The sequence below is a fragment of the Oncorhynchus nerka genome, linkage group LG2 (assembly GCF_034236695.1).
Source record: "Oncorhynchus nerka isolate Pitt River linkage group LG2, Oner_Uvic_2.0, whole genome shotgun sequence".
In the NCBI taxonomy this organism is placed as follows: domain Eukaryota; kingdom Metazoa; phylum Chordata; class Actinopteri; order Salmoniformes; family Salmonidae; genus Oncorhynchus; species Oncorhynchus nerka.
In genome coordinates this window covers 62,356,654-62,373,436 of record NC_088397.1, presented here as the reverse complement: position 1 = coordinate 62,373,436, position 16,783 = coordinate 62,356,654, and the positions used below count along the sequence as shown (strand labels likewise).

At 43.3% G+C, this 16,783-nt stretch overlaps 1 protein-coding gene and 1 long non-coding RNA gene across 2 annotated transcripts; one reads left to right on the top strand and one right to left on the bottom strand.

Annotated features, from left to right (window-relative positions):
* Positions 1 to 201: 201 nt before the first annotated feature.
* Positions 202 to 1,870, bottom strand: LOC115145828 (uncharacterized). The gene is made up of 2 exons (XR_003866056.2): positions 707 to 1,870; positions 202 to 606 (listed from the first exon to the last, which is right to left on the bottom strand). It is a non-coding gene; the product is annotated as an uncharacterized LOC115145828 (long non-coding RNA).
* Positions 1,871 to 2,357: 487 nt separating this feature from the next.
* Positions 2,358 to 15,115, top strand: phf13 (PHD finger protein 13). Its single transcript, XM_029687372.2, is given in 6 exon segments — positions 2,358 to 2,736; positions 3,764 to 3,868; positions 5,276 to 5,473; positions 5,576 to 5,720; positions 5,723 to 6,022; positions 6,172 to 15,115. Coding segments are annotated over 6 exon segments (1,029 nt in total). The 5' UTR covers positions 2,358 to 2,688; the 3' UTR covers positions 6,405 to 15,115.
* Positions 15,116 to 16,783: the final 1,668 nt, after the last annotated feature.

Below are 16,783 nucleotides of genomic sequence, written 5' to 3'. Positions count from 1 at the left end.
GTGTTCCTATAGCTCCCTGTGAAACAGCTGTACAATGTGTACTTAGAGAAACAAATTGACAAATGTAATTTAGAAGCAAAATATAACTGCTGGAACATCAGTCAAAAGGTGGTGAGGTGCCCACAGGTGGATGATTTTACTTGTTTGAACAACATAAACAAAAAAAATGCATTTGACTTCATAAAAAAGACTTCATAAAAAGAAAGGCATATTGTCTTTATTTAACACTGGGGAGGTGATTGGTCAATCAGAAATGATGGAAGCATATTGTGTCTTTGACTGCTCTCCCATCTCGTGGGTCAGCGGGGTGGTCAGGATCGTTCACTGGTTGAGTAGGACATTGTTCTCCTCTAATTGTGGCAATGTTGTGGAGAATCACACATGCCACAATAATGTCACATGCCCTTTCTGGGGTGACCCTGAGCCTATGAAGGCACTGGAACCGGGCCTTGAGTATCCCAATGGTCATCTCTACCCTGGCTCATATCCTGCAGTGAGCCAAGTTATAACGTTGCTGCGGGCCGGGCTCAGAATCAGGGTAAGGGGTCAGCAAATAGGGCTGGCAGGGGTACCCTCTATCACCGAGCAGGGAACTATTGAACGCTCCTATGATAATGTGAGGATACAGTTTACATTTTCAGTTGCAATAGGAGGAAACAAAATATTGTTTATAATAGGATATAGCTATAAATATATATAAACTTACCACGGGCAAAGCTAGCGCTCAGTGTACACACACGAAAAACTCATGAGTCATGCTCAGACCCAGGCCACTTTGCTTCCACGTTGCTGATGATGTGGGCTGCATCATATATGATCTTCCCCATGCAGATGTAACCGATGTGAAATGGTTAGAGGTGGTGCGCGCTAATAGCGTTTCAATAGGTGACGTCACTCGCTCTGAGACGATGGGTAACGATGCTTCGTGGGAGGCAGTTGTTGATGTGTGCAGAAGGTCCCTGGTTCGAGCCCGGGTTGGGGATTATACAGAACAGTAATTACTTCACAACACATCTAGTGCAGTTCTTTCATTTGGAATGCTAAAGGCTACTGTTTAGGCCTACCTGCACATTAATGCTGTGGAAAGACTTCCTGTTCACATAATCTCCTTCAGTTACTGAAGGAGCTGTGATAGGAATATGAGTGCCATCTATGCAGCCAATCACACCTGGAAACTCTAAAATATATCAAATGAACTGATTAGTGCTTCGCTTCTAATCTCAAACTTCATACTAAATAAATACATTATTGCTTAGACTGATACCTGTAATTATGTGGAATTCTTCTTTGCTGGGTCTGTGACTAGGAGACACCACAAAAGTGTACAGTAAACGTTTCAGTGTAAGAGTCACATTGCTGACAACCCGACAGACAGTTGCCTTGGAAATATGCCCAGCGTCAATGATGTTATATAGAAAACTCCTTTTGGCAAAAAAACGAAGTGCAACACAAAGAATTTGTTCCGAACTGAGAGCATGTCCAGGATGTGTCATATGAACGATATGAGAACATTGTTCAGATGAATGATCGATTGTGCAGAAAAACAGAAACGCTCAAACATCATCAGGGAATGATAAAACATCCAAGCGGGGTCTGATCACCTCCCGACGGAGATTTTTGCTGAGTTTTTGTGCAATATCAACTGGCTCTTCAAGAAAAGGACACGTCATGTCTGACATCTCCTGCAGTCTGCAGGCTTCAGCTAAAGAGGAGGAGAAACTCAGCCAGGGTTAATTGAAGAAAAACCTGCCAGCGAGCAGGTTTTCTTCACGGAGTATGTTGTCATGGTTACTGAACTGGCTTTATGAAACCGAAAACTCCGTTTCCTTCAACTCTGAGTTAACTAACTCTGAGTTTTCACTAAACCTGCTTTCTGAAACGGCCCTGTTGATGTGCCCTTGATCTAGGTGCTTAACCTTTAGTGCTCCTCTATGTCGCTCTCGATAAAATAATCTGCTAAATGACAAAAATGTAAATGATGATGATAATATGTTGTTGGTGATGATGATGAAGGCGATGTTTTTTAATATATTTTTTAAGTACATTGTTTATATGTTGTTGACGAGATGATCTAAGAATGCAGAGCACTTAACTTATTAGGCAAATTGTCTTGCTATACTTTTGTGCTGCTGCTAATGTTGATCACTTGTAGACCTACCGTACATATTTGTATTGATGGTTCCCTGTACCATCTCTCTCCAATCCAAACTACATTTTGTGGACCATATCCACAGTGGATTTATTAACAAAATAGAATAGCTATTCAAATGTGTTTTTTGAGTAAAATATCCCTTTAAACCTCACTTCAGCGCTCTCTTTTTTTCGAGGTGGTTCTCTCGACCAGTCCTTTCCTGTTTGATAAGTCTGAGTTTGAGTAAGAGGCAGGCAGTTGAAGGCAACCGGGACACTGACAGTGTAGCTGGCGAACCCGTTTTGTTCAAGAGATACGGCAACATTTGACTTATAACTATAATGCATTACTAAGTATCTCCCGGGGTATAGGCGAAACATTATCGGCAGACAGTGTTTGTTGCTAGAATATTGTAAGCTAACAGCTAGCTAGCTAACAACAGTGCAATGTTTTGAACGTCGATGACACCAGAATTAGTTGTGCACTTCGTTTATTGCTAGCTAATTATATTATTAGGTAACTTAGCTACATTATACCAAAATTATCACTTTTTAGAGATGGACAACGTTACTTCATCGTCACACCATCATGCATATGAATCAGAGGTAACCTAGCTAACGTTAAGTATTTTATTAGCTAGCCAGTTATCACAATGCTAGCGCTCACTAACTTGTATATATTTAACTTCCTACTTTAGCTAGCAAATATTAGCTCGCTAGGTAACCATAGTTAACTAGCTAGTTATAAAACTGTTTATAGCTAGCTAACTAACTAATGGTATATACGACTGACTGCTGAAAACAGGCAGTGCTTATGATCATACCGTTAGGCAGTCAGCTAGCTACCTTTCCTTTGCTTGATTAAACAACCACTGTCACGATTACAGTATAACGTTAACCAGCTAGCTATTGTTTTACGATTCATCTTGTTTTTATGTTTGAATATAGTCACATTCGCAACCTGTTAACGTTAGTAATATAACTTGACATGTGCATGCATTTTTCACTCGTCTTTAACGTAATGCCAGATCTGTTGTTATGCTGAAAACACGAGGTTGCATATCTAGCTAACGTTACTTAAAAGCAGTGTTAGTTAGCTAGGCAAGGTTTGCCAATGTTAGCAGGCTAGCTACTCTGTCCACGCCAACGCTTAGTTAACTAGCTCAGCAACAATCGCCATCTTGGCACCGCAGTTATAAGGTATTTTACTAGGTAGGTAACAAATGAGCTAATTAGTAACTGTCCTTCTCGTGTTTTCAACTAAATCAAAACTTCAACGCTAACGTTAGCGTCCAAACGTAGTCCTCCATGTTGGCATTTGTCGATTAACTTATTTAGCGAGCTACGTTAGCAATAACGTTACTGTAGTTAGTTAGCTTCACGTTAGCAAAATTCCTATCAAGCTTCTGTCAAATGGCACTGGTTTAAACCGAGTCTCGTGTGCCATTTCAGTCGTCAGCGTGCTAGCAATGTAATTTTTATATTCCCTTTTTAGTACGTTCATAGGCAACATTTTATCAATGTATTTTACAAGTGAACCCCTGCTAAGAGGGCAATCATCACAACATGTTTCTTTAATTCAGAATGTCTTAGCTAGCTTTGACCTCATGCTGATGTTATTCATGCGTTACAGGGCCAGGGGCACAGTCCACCATACAGGAGGCGGACGGTGGAGGACTTCAACAAGTTCTGCACATTTGTGTTGGCATATGCAGGCTATATCCCATATCCCCAGGAGGTAAGTAAAGGAAACCCAATCATAGTTGGTGTATGCCTTTTTATCAACAGTCCCTTGTAGTTGACAGTCTAGGTTCTTTGCTCTGAATAGTTAGGCAGAACTGTGACTGGTTATATTTTGAGGTGTGTGTGTAGTAATGCCTTGTGTTGAGGTTAATGGCCAGACACCAGGGGTAGGACTTGGATGTGTGTGTGTAGTTTGTGGATCATGGAGCGGCCACTGCGAGCTTTTGCTTTTTTCTCCACAACTGTTGTGCTTGTGTGTGTTGGTGTCCCACTGCCCTCCATTCCCCCTGTGTGTATTAACCCGCCGCCCCTAACTAGTGTTGTGAATATAGATACAGTCAACATCACATTCACTTAGTCACAATGAAAGTGCCATTTTGTTTTCCTTCAGTAAGCTACAACGTTGTGGAACTCTCAAATAGAAATAGGTTATGCTGTGTCTGTCATGTAGGAGTTATGGCAGCTCTATAAAGCATTACATTTCTATCTGAAACGTTCAGAGCATTGCATCCTCCTGAATGCAACCCTGGACATGTTGACTGTATCGAAGTTATCCCCTCCCTCCCCGGTGTGGTGTGTTGACCCTCTATTTGATCCACAGAACTGGAGGAGGCGTGGCTTCTGGCAGCTTCCTTGCTGGGCCCCGCCCCTTGTCCCTCGCTAGCCAATCTGCTGCTGTGTCTCCTGAAGGGACACGCACCTAACACAGCCCTGCCCCCTCTCCCAGGGTAAGAGGGCCAACAAGTCTCTCCATACTCATCCCTGGCCCTGTGCTTCTTTGGCCCCTAGACCATTTACCCTTGCCTCTGTAGTGTTCATAGTTTTGGAAGGACTGGATAGAATTAACAAATCTAGTGATGGCACCACCTAGTTTTGCAACAAGCTGAATTGAGCTTCTATTGCTGTCTAGCTAGCCCTGAGATTAGGATCCCTGATGGGGAAGGGGCTGGAAGGGAACCAGGGCCCCCTGACCCCCTCACCTCAGGCAAGAGGAGCAGCTCGACCCAACGCCAGCACCCTAAACAAGTTCAACCAGGACCGTACTGTACCTCATCCATAGACCTGTGCTAATACTCTGTGCTTTGTCTGTCTGACCGAGCCCCTCGGAGTAAGACAGGGTGATTTTTTTCATCCTTATTACCATATGCCGTGGTGTCACTGAGGCCATGTATAAAATATGCAGTTCCATATTATTGTGGAAGTGTTGTGAAGTTACTGTTGATGCCTGTTTTGGTTCAAAATGGTCTCAGATTTGTATTGGATCCGTGTGTGAGTGTGGTTTGTGGCCAATGTCAATGGATTGTATCAACAGCTTCACGCCCACCTCCATTCTCCTCTAAGAGTTGACATTTGCGTAAACACATACAGGCTTTTATCACCATGTCTCTTTTTCCCTCTCCAGGACTCTGCTCTGCGTAGTAGCTCCAGCCCCCCCAACAGTACAGGCAGTACAGCAGACAGTGATGGCTGGACCCCTGTCCCTCAACCCCCCTCTTGCCCCCCGCGGCCCCCCATACCCCTGCAGGACAAGAACAGGAAACGACCCCATCCCACGCGAATCCACCCTGGGGCCTCACTATCCAGCCATGTTATGAAAAATGTAAATGGAGTGCTTTTGATCCACTCACACAATTTCAACCACTAATTCTAACCTTAACCCTTTCTCATACACCCTAACCATAAATTAATTCCTGTTTTCCAGCATGGCCATTTAGCGTCCTCCCTGCACCCAGATGACCAGAGGAAAGCCAACAAACTGAAGAAGAGGAGGAAGGACCGGGAGAGCCAGGCCGGCGAGCCGAGCTCTGCACATCAGGCCGACGCAATGAGCCCAGAGCCACAGTTCCCCCGCCCCTGGGAGGACGACCAATCAAAGACGAGCCTGAGGATGACTTCTTCATCCCCCTCCACCCTTCGTCCCCTCACCCCCTGCCCAGCCCCTCTCACTTCAATAACTCCTCCCCCTGTAAGCAGGAGCACAATGAGGAGTGGGAGTGCTGGGCTGGACAGGGGCTGGTGGAGGGCATGGTGAAGGTGGAGAGTGTGGAGAGTTTTACTGGGAACAGGACGGTGATCCGACAGGGGAAACAGGTGGTGTTCCGAGATGAGGATGGCTCCGGAGAGGATGAGGACATCATGGTGGACTCCGGTGAGAGAACGTTATGTAAATGCTGCAAAAAAGTTACGTAACTTATTGTTGTGATGACATTGCCTATTTAAAGTAGCAGTCTGACAGTTAATCCCATGTAAATGTTTTAGTGATGGAACTCTGTTTCTTCCCCCCTCTCTTTCTCTCAGATGATGACTCGTGGGACCTGGTGACGTGTTTCTGTATGAAGCCGTTTGCAGGCCGGGCCATGATTGAGTGTAACCAGTGTAACACGTGGATCCACCTGTCCTGTGCTAAGATCAGGAAGTCCCACGTTCCTGAGACTTATATGTGTCAGAGCTGCAGAGGCACACTGGGCCTGGCAGACACCCGCCGCTCATACCGCTCACGCATTGGCCCCCGCAGACACCTTCTTGACTGACCCCATTGCAAACCCCTTCACCCCTCTCACCTGCATTTAGACCATGCCCCATACGGTTCTAACCCCAACCCGGTCCTGTAACGCATGCCCCAGGCCAGCCCTTTCCTTTTGTCCCTGACCCCAGTCCTACTCCATGCCCCAGGCCCTTTTCCACACCCCTATTGTGTCGACTAAGCCTACTAGCCATCCCTCGGGGTCTTCAACACCCCCAAACTAAACCGATCCGAGTGCTATTTAAGATTTATTATACATTTGACGGTTTCTCTCTGCTTCCTTCCGGACTCTGTGTGCGTAAGTCAATCACTGAATGTCTGTCTGTAGTAGTACAATAGTTGACCAGTAGGGTTGGACTCCATAGTCTAGTCTGGCTGACCGGTTAGCTCCGACTGGATAGAGACTAGCAACGCATCTCGCATGAACAGTGGAAACCTGTCTTCACTCTTAAACTGTCGGAGAGAATGGCCTATAGAGCTGCCACCCAACAGTGTGCATTTTGGGACGTTGGCTTTTTGCACTTATTTCATGCGTTAAAGGGGTGTGTTGACTTGCCAACCTCTTCTCCCCCAACCACCCTCTCAACTAGGTGGTTGGTTACGTTTGTCTGTCTGAGGGAAGCCTTTGTCTAAAGCCTCAAGCAGTGGGTCTGTAGATAATGATGTCCAGTTCTATACTGAACAAAAATATAAATGCAACATACTGAGTTAATTCATATAAGGAAATTTGTCAATTGAAATAAATAAATTAGTCCCTAATCTATGGATTTCACATGACTGGGAATATAGATAGGAATCTGTTGGTCACAGATACCTTAACAAAAAAAAGGTAGGGTCGTGGATCAGAAAACCAGTTGCCTCATGCAGCACAACACATCTCCTTCGCATATAGTTGATCAGGCTGTGGAATGTTCTCCTATTCAACGGTGAGTTTTATTTTTATTTATTATTTTTTGTACCTTTTATTTAACTAGGCAAGTCAGTTAAGAATACATTCTTATTTTCAATGACGGCCTAGGAACAGTGGGTTAACTGCCTGTTCAGGGGCAGAACGACAGCTTGGGGATTTGAACTTGCAACCTTCCAGTTACTAGTCCAACGCTCTAACCACTAGGCTACCTTGCCGCCCCATTCTTCCATGTGCAGGCCATAGAAGAAGTGGGACATTTTCCGCTTCCAGGAATTGTGTACAGATCATGGGGCCGTGCATTATCATGCTGAAACATGAGGTGATGAATGGCACGACAATGGGCCTTGTCACGGTATCTCTGTGCATTCAAATTACCATCGATAAAATGCAATTGTTTGTTGTCCGTATCTTGTGCCTGCCCATATCATAACCCCACCGCCACCATGGGGCACTATTTACAACCTTGACATCAGCAAACCGCTCGCCCACACGACACCATACATGTGGTCTCTGTTTGTAAGGCCTGTTGGACGTACTGCCAAATTCTCTGAAATTATGTTGGAGGTGGCTTATGGCAGAGAAATTAACATTCAAATATCTGGAAACTGCTCTGGTGGACATTCCTGCAGTCAGCTTGCCAATTGCACGCTCCCTCAAAACTGTTGTGACAAAACAACACATTTTAGTGGCCTTTTATTGTCCCTAGCACAAGGTTCACCTGTGTAATGATTATACTTTTTAATCAGCTTCTTGATATGCCACATCTGTCAGGTGGATGTATTATCTTGGAAAAGGAGAAATGCTCATTAACTGGGATGTAAATACATTTGTGGACCAAATTTGAGAGAAACACGCTTTTTGTGCGTATGCAACATTTTATTTCAGCTCAGGAAACATAGGACCACCACTTCACATGTTGCATTTATATTTTTCTTCAGTACAGATAAATGGAACGCGTTCAACTCTTTCTTTCAATAGACAGAGCTTGAAATGGTGCTCTAGACAACCAAGGAATTATCCCATATGACAAACATGTGAAAGAGGCATCACTTGATGCGTTTCATATCAACACTTCTCCATCAAGTGAGTGCTGGCCATAGACAACCTACAGTCGTGGCCAAAAGTTTTGAGAATGACACAAATATTCAATTTCCACAAAGTTTGCTACTTCAGTGTCTTTAGATATTTCTGTCAGATGTTACTATGGAATAGTGAAGTATAATTACAATAATTACATAAGTGTCAAAGGCTTTTGTTGACAATTACACAAAGAGTCAATATTTGCAGTGTTGACCCTTCTTTTTGAAGACCTTTGTAATCTGCCCTTGGCATGCTGTCAATTAACTTCTGGGCCACATCCTGACTGATGGCAGCCCATTCTTGCATAATCAATGTTTGGAGTTTGTCAGAATTTGTAGGTTTTTGTTTGTCCACCCGCCTCTTGAGGATTGACCAAGTTCTCAATGGGATTAAGGTCTGGGGAGTTTCCTGGCCATGGACCCAAAATATCGATGTTTTGTTCCCAGAGCCACTTAGTTATCACTCTTGCCTTATGGCAAGGTGCTCCATCATGCTGGAAAGGCATTGTTCGTCACCAAACTGTTCCTGGATGGTTGGGAGAAGTTGCTCTCGGAGGATGTGTTGGTACCATGCTTTATTCATGGCTGTGTTCTTAGGCAAAATTGTGAGTGAGCCCACTCCCTTGGCTGAGAAGCAAACCCACACATGAATGGTTTCAGGATGCTTTACTGTTGGTAGCGCTCACCTTGTCTTCTCCGGGCAAGCTTTTTTCCGGATGCCCCAAACAATCGTTAAGGGGTTTCATCAGAGACAATGACTTTACCCCAGTCCTCAGCAGTCCAATCCCTGTACCGTACCTGTTGCAGAATATCAGTCTGTCCCTGATGTTTTTCCTGGAGAGAAGTGGCATCTTTGCTGCCCTTCTTGACACCAGGCATCCTCCATAGTCTTCGCCTCGCTGTGTGTGCAGATGCACTCACACCTGCCTGCTGCCATTCCTGAGCAAGCTCTGTACTGGTGGTGCCCCTATCCCGCAGCTGAATCAACTTCAGGAGACGGTCCTGGCACTTGCTGGACTTTCTTGGGCGCCCTGAAGCCTTCACAACAATTGAACTGCTCTCCTTGAAGTCCGTGATGATCTGATAAATGGTTGATTTAGGTGCAATCTTACTGGCAGCAATATCCTTGCCTGTGAAGCCTTTTTTTTGCGCAAAGCAATGGTGATGGCACTTGTTTCCTTGCAGGTAACCATTGTTGACAGAGGAAGATCAATGATTCCAAGCACCACCCTCTTTTGAAACTTCCAGTCTGTTATTTGAACTCAATCAGCATGACAGAGTTATCTCCAGTCTTGTCCTTGTCAACACTCACACCTGTGGTAACGAGAGAATCACTGACATGTCAGCTGGTCCTTTTGTGTCAGGGCTGAAATGCAGTGGAAATGTTTTTTAGGGATTCAGTTCATTTGCATGGCAAAGAGGGACATTGCAATTCATCTGTTCACTCTTCATAACATTCTGGAGTATATGCAAATTGCCATCATACAAACTGAGGCAGCAGACTTTGTGAAAATTTATATTTGTGTCATTCTCAAAACTTTTGGCCACGACTGTACAAACACACATACACTGAGTGTACAAAACCACTCTTTCCATGACAGACTGACTAGGGAAAATCCAGTTGAAAGCTATGATCCCTTATAGACGTCGCCTGTTAAAACCACTTCAAACTTGATGAAGAGGAGACAGGTTAAAAATGAATCTTAAGCCTTGAGACCTGGATTGTGTGCCGTTCAGAGGGTGAATGGGCAGACAAAATATTTAAGTGCCTTTGAACTGGGTATGGTAGTAAGTGCCTGTTGCACCAGTTTGAGTGTGTCAAGAACGGCAATGCCATCCAGCCAACTTGACACAACTGTGGGAACCATCAATATGGGCCAGCATCCCTGTGGAACGCTTTCGACACCTTGAGTCCATGGCTCGGACAATTTTTATTTTTTTGTATGTATGTATTTTATTTAACTAGGCAAGTCGGTTAAGAACACATTCTTATTTACAATTAATGCCTACCCCGGCCAAACCCTAACGACACTGGTCCAATTGTGCGCCGACCTATGGGACTCCCAATCATGGCCAGTTGTGATACAGCCTGGAATTGAACCAGGGTCTGTAGTGACACCTCTAGCACTGAAATGCAGTGCCTTAGACCGCTGTGCCACTCGGGAGCTGCAGAATTGAGGCTGTTCATAGGGCAAAAGGGGGGAGGGTGCAACTCAATATTAGGAATATGTGCCTAATGTTTTGTACACCGTGTATATATGATGCAGTTTCTGGTTCCTTTTTCTGTTCATAGGTTGCACCTCAGTCACTCGGTTGTCATGCCATTGTTATGAACGTTCTAAAGCCGCCCTCTGCTGGCGGCGTCATAGTGGTGATAAACCCAATCATTCTGCAATAGGTGAACTATTTTGCCTAAATTACACTATCGCCTGGGGAAAAAAGTTGATATTTCTAAAGTAGTAGGAAATATTGTCATGTCATTAGGCTAGCAAAGTTAGTCAAAAATAGCTAGCAATTCTAACGTTAGCTCGGTGGCCTCCCCTCAATTTTAGCTAGCTAGCTACCGTTGTACTGCATCTAAAGTCAATCTGGCGACGTCCGACTGATGGCAAGGGGGGTTGCTACTAATTATTTGCCTCCATTTGAATGTAATTGTATTTCCGAGCCACTGTATTGCACTTTTAATGAAATCATCAGCACTCATTGACGATGCGTCTTAGTAGAGGGTGCTCAGTCGGGCATCAGTCTGAAACGAATGTTCAAAACAACATTGTGACGAAACATCGAATAGATTATTAGATCAGTTAGTTCTTTCTCCTAGACCAGGGTCTGTACCTGCCGCCGTCCTCCTCAAAGCTTTTATCTCTTCAGTTAGAACATTGAAGAACAACTATTTGTGGAAATTATTTCCCTGTTAAAGTTCCTGGCTGTGTTTCCAGAAGCCATTTCAGTTTTACATTTTATGAAGAGTTCAGATTATTTTTCCACAATAGAGCCAGGTAACTGTTGGAAACAATCACTCATTGAATTAAGCTCCACTCACAAACACCACCATGTCGGGAACAGTTTAATGGTCCTGAACAGACCCCAGTGGTTAATGGGTACACATTGATGTGGCTTTGAAGAGAGCCCTGGGTGGAGACTGGTTTTGGTGGGTGAAGAAAATGCATTAACGTGTGGTGAGCGAAAGCGCACACGTAGCCATGTAAAGAGATGTCATTGTTCCGGTCCAGAAACAAGCCCATATCCCCAGGCATTTCATGTAAAGTGCCCTTGGGAGCAGGGGTCAGAGGTTGTTTCTGGACAGCCATTGTCTCTGCCCCTTGGTTCTCAGTCCCCTCAGGTTAGTCCTATAGGTTAGAGAGCAATGGGGCCAATGTAGGATTTATTCAGCCATCAATCAATGCATTATCAAAACCATTGCGCATGTGTCTTAGGGCTCTATATATGGGGTGTTTTGGCATTCTGAGCTTTTCCTAACCATGTGACCCGACCGACCACAAAACAAGTTTTATAGGCTATAACGAGGACCCAGAATTTTTCATGGTCAGGACAACTCCTGACTCTACACGTCTCCTGGTGTACTCATTTGCACGTATCCGTATACTACCAGGCTCGCTGGGGTTTGATAATGATCACTGCCAGGCTCGCTGGGGTTTGATAATGATCACTGCCAGGCTCGCTGGGGTTTGATAATGATCACTGCCAGGCTCGCTGGGGTTTGATAATGATCACTGCCAGGCTCGCTGGGGTTTGATAATGATCACTGCCAGGCTGGGGTTTGATAATGATCACTGCCAGGCTCGCTGGGGTTTGATAATGATCACTGCCAGGCTCGCTGGGGTTTGATAATGATCACTGCCAGGCTCGCTGGGGTTTGATAATGATCACTGCCAGGCTCGCTGGGGTTTGATAATGTATTTTGGAGTTTCTGGAGAAGTGTCCTTCTTCAAGCTGTTTGCATTTTGACCGTGTTTGGAATTTAAGCTTTTTCAAATATTCATGTTTTCACCAGTTGTCAAGTCTAAGCTTGCTGATGTGTACATATTTTTGTTTCTTGTCGACCTCATATAAAGTACCTTCAGAATGTATTCATACCCCTTGACGTTCTCCAACAATACCCCATAATGACAAAGTGAAAACATGTTTTTAGACATCTTTGCTAAGTTACTGAAAATTAAATATTTCATTTACATAAGTATTCATACTCCCGAGTCAATACTTTCTAGAAGCATATTTGGCAGTGATTCCAGCTGAGAGTATTTCTGGGTAAGTCTCTAAGAGCTTTCTCCACCTGGATTGTGCAACATTTGCCCATATTATTTTCAAAATTCTTCAAGATCTGTCAAATTGGTAGTTGAGCACTGCTAGACAACCATGTTCAGGTCTTGCCATAGGTATTCAAGTAGATTTAAGTTAAAATTGTATCTCGGCCACTCAACATTCACTGTTGGTAAGGAACTTTAGTGTAGCTTGGGCCTTGTGTTTTAGGCTATTGTCCTGCTGAAAGGTGAATTAATTTACCAGTGTCCACCAGTGTCTGGTGGAAAGCAGACAACCAGGTTTTCCTCTAGGAGTTTGCCTATGCTTTGCTCTATTTTGTTTTCATTTTCTATGCTGAAAAACTTCCCAGTCCTTAATGATTACAAGCATACCCATTACATGATGCAGCCACCACTATGCTTTAACATATGCAGAGTGGTACTCTGTAATGTATTGGATTTGCCCCAAACATAACAGAAAAATGTAATTGCTTTGCCACATTTTCATTTTCTTTCTTTTCACTATGTCAATTAGGTTAGTATTGTGGAGTAACAATCAACAATGTTGTTGATCCATCCTCAGTTTTCTCTTATCACAGCTATTAAATCCCGTAACTGTTTTAGAGTTACCATTGGGCTCACGGTAAAATTCCTGAGCGGTTTCCTTCCTCAACTAAGTTGGGAAGGACACCTCTGTTTCTCGTGACTGGGTGTATTGATACGCCATCCAAAGTGTCATTAATAACTTCCCCGTGGTCAAAGGGATATTCAATGTCTGTCTTTTCTTCTTTTTGCCATCTACCGATAGGTGCCCTTTTGTAAGGCATTTTAAAATATCCCTGGTCGTTTTGGTTAAATGTGTTTTGAAATTCACTCTGAGGGACCTTACAATTATCTGTATGTGTGGGGTACAGGAAGAGGTTGTCATTCAAAAATGGTTAAACACTATTACTGCAACTTTTTGTGACTTGTGACTTGTTAAACAAATGTTTACTCTAACCTTTTTAGGCTTGACATAACAAGGGGTTGACTACTTAATGACTGAAGACATTTCAGCTTTTCATTTTTAATGAATTGGTAACATTTTTTAAAACTATTCCACTTTAACATTATTTTATTTTTTTTTTTTTATTTCACCTTTATTTAACCAGGTAGGCTAGTTGAGAACAAGTTCTCATTTGCAACTGCGACCTGGCCAAGATAAAGCATAGCAGTGTGAACAGACAACACAGAGTTACACATGGAGTAAGCAATTAACAAGTCAATAACACAGTAGAAAAAAAATGGGCAGTCTATATACAATGTGTGCAAAAGGCATGAGGAGGTAGGCGAATAATACAATTTTGCAGATTAACACTGGGGTGATAAATGATCAGATGGTCATGTACAGGTAGAGATATTGGTGTGCAAAAGAGCAGAAAAGTAAATAAATAAATAAAATAAAAAAACAGTATAAAAACAGTATGGGGATGAGGTAGGTGAAAATGGGTGGGCTATTTACCAATAGACTATGTACAGCTGCAGCGATCGGTTAGCTGCTCGGATAGCTGATGTTTGAAGTTGATGAGGGAGATAAAAGTCTCCAACTTCAGCGATTTTTGCAGTTCATTCCAGTCACAGGCAGCAGAGTACTGGAACGAAAGGCGGCCAAATGAGGTGTTGGCTTTAGGGATGATCAGTGAGATACACCTGCTGGAGCGTGTGCTACGGATGGGTGTTGCCATCGTGACCAGTGAACTGAGATAAGGCGGAGCTTTACCTAGCATGGACTTGTAGATGACCTGGAGCCAGTGGGTCTGGCGACGAATATGTAGCGAGGGCCAGCCGACTAGAGCATACAAGTCGCAGTGGTGGGTGGTATAAGGTGCTTTGGTGACAAAACGGATGGCACTATGATAGACTGCATCCAGTTTGCTGAGTAGAGTGTTGGAAGCCATTTTGTAGATGACATCGCCGAAATCGAGGATCGGTAGGATAGTCAGTTTTACTAGGGTAAGCTTGGCGGCGTGAGTGAAGGAGGCTTTGAGGGTGTACCAGTTACAACATATCTAAATGTAATCTATTTTAAATCCAAAGTGTAACACAACTAAATGTGGCAAAAGTCAAGGGGTGTGAATACTTTCTGAAGGCACTGTAAGCCATAGATCGATGTCACTGTCTGACTGACTGTTAGACATACACCTATTGAATGCTTGTCTGGGCTGGGCTTTCTAGCAAGCAAGAGCAATGAGTTGGTTAGTTATTACTAACTACAGTTAATAAGATGAATATGGGTTACTGATAAGTCAGTCATACTAGAACAATTTCTTTCTTTCAATTTATTTTTATTTTTTATGTTTCAAAATATTTAGGAAAGTTAGCATTCTAACTCATTGATCCTGCTTTGAAACTCCCTTACTGAGAATGTGGTGTCTGGTGCAAACTGTTTCTGTGAAACTCTGTATTGTAAATAAAGATTTGAACCCTACCTTTCTAGGTCTCCTCATTGTTCCTGTACTTGACCACTATCCTGGGTGCGAGTCAGTTTCTGCTGTGTTTGGCTTGACAATAATGGAGTAGACAAAAGCATGGAACAGTTCTGGGACCAAGCTCTGACATCACTAATGTAGTTTTTGTCTTTAAACAAATACGCGAGTCAGTGGCTCATCTTTTTATTTATTGTAATATCTTTACATTACTACATAGTCCACTAGCTCCACACACACACACATTTTAGACAGTTTGGGCCAGGGCAGGAATGTAACAGTGGAGAGTAGTCTCTCTGTTGACCTCAGGGTGGAGCCAGAGTGGCTGAAAGAACAGTGATGAGTGGGTGACTAATGGCAGGGCCGACTAATATGGAGACTAATGGCACGGGAAGGGGACATGATGAGCAAACATCCTTAATGGAGGCAGCAAAGTGTTTAGCTTCTCAAATGGGGTGAATGTTTGCTTGTTCTTGCCTCATTCTGTAAAGGGTGTTTGAGTCAACCTCATTCACAAAATCTTAACTGGTAAGAAGAGACATGAGTACAGTTACTAACAATCCGATAACCTGACTCCGCTCTAGGGCAAAACACCTGAGAGGGTAGGTCACTTTCTGCTCAAATACATGGCATAGAATAGATCCCGTGTGCTGACTACACAGACCTGTACATGGGGTTTCAGCACTGTAGGATAGGGGACAGCATACAGTGGAAATGGGACAGAACTGTGTTGACAGAACTCCAGTTTCTACCACTGAAAAAAAAGTGTTCAACTATGTCACTCATCAATAGCCTATACAGTATATTGCCTTCACAGAAAGGACCAACACTGTCAGTCAATAATTAGTCAATGTTAAGTAGAACAGTGTCTGTTTGGTCTATCTATAGTATTAAAAACAACATATAAACAAGACAACAGGGACAAACAATATTACCATGGGAACTAAAGGTATGGCACATAAAGGACTGACAAATAATTACAATACTCTTCATCACCATAATTTTGATGATATATGACCAGGTCTTAACAAATAAATGTATACATAAAAGTACAATAGTCCCACTGCATCCCACTTGCATGTTTCCATTGACAATGAAAGATGTACATACAGATGCTTTAGTAGCAAACTAACTCTCAGAGGCTTTCTCATAAATGTTATATAAATAATGTATATACACCATAATGTATACAGTGCATTCGGAAAGTATTCAGACCGCTTGACTTTTTCCACATTTGGTTACGTTACAGCCTTATTCTAAAACCGATTAAATAATGTTTCCCCCCATCAATCTACACACAATAACCCATAATGACAAAGCAAAAACAGGTTTTTAGAAATTTTAGCACATTTCTAATCATTTACATAAATATTTAGACCCTTTACAAAGCTTTGGCAGTGATTACAGTCTTGGGTATGACGGTACAAGCTTGGCACACCTGTATTTGGAGAGTTTCTCCCATTCTTCTCTGCAGATCTCAAGAGCTGTCAGGTTGGATGGGGAGCGTTGCTGCACAGCTATTTTCAGGTCTCTCCAGAGATGTTTGATCGGAGCCAGTCCTCCGAAGCCATTCCTGCGTTGTCTTGGCTGTGTGCTTAGGGTCGTTGTCCTGTTGGAAGGTGAACCTTCGCCCCAGTCTGAGGTCCTGAGCGATCTGGAGCAGGTTCTCA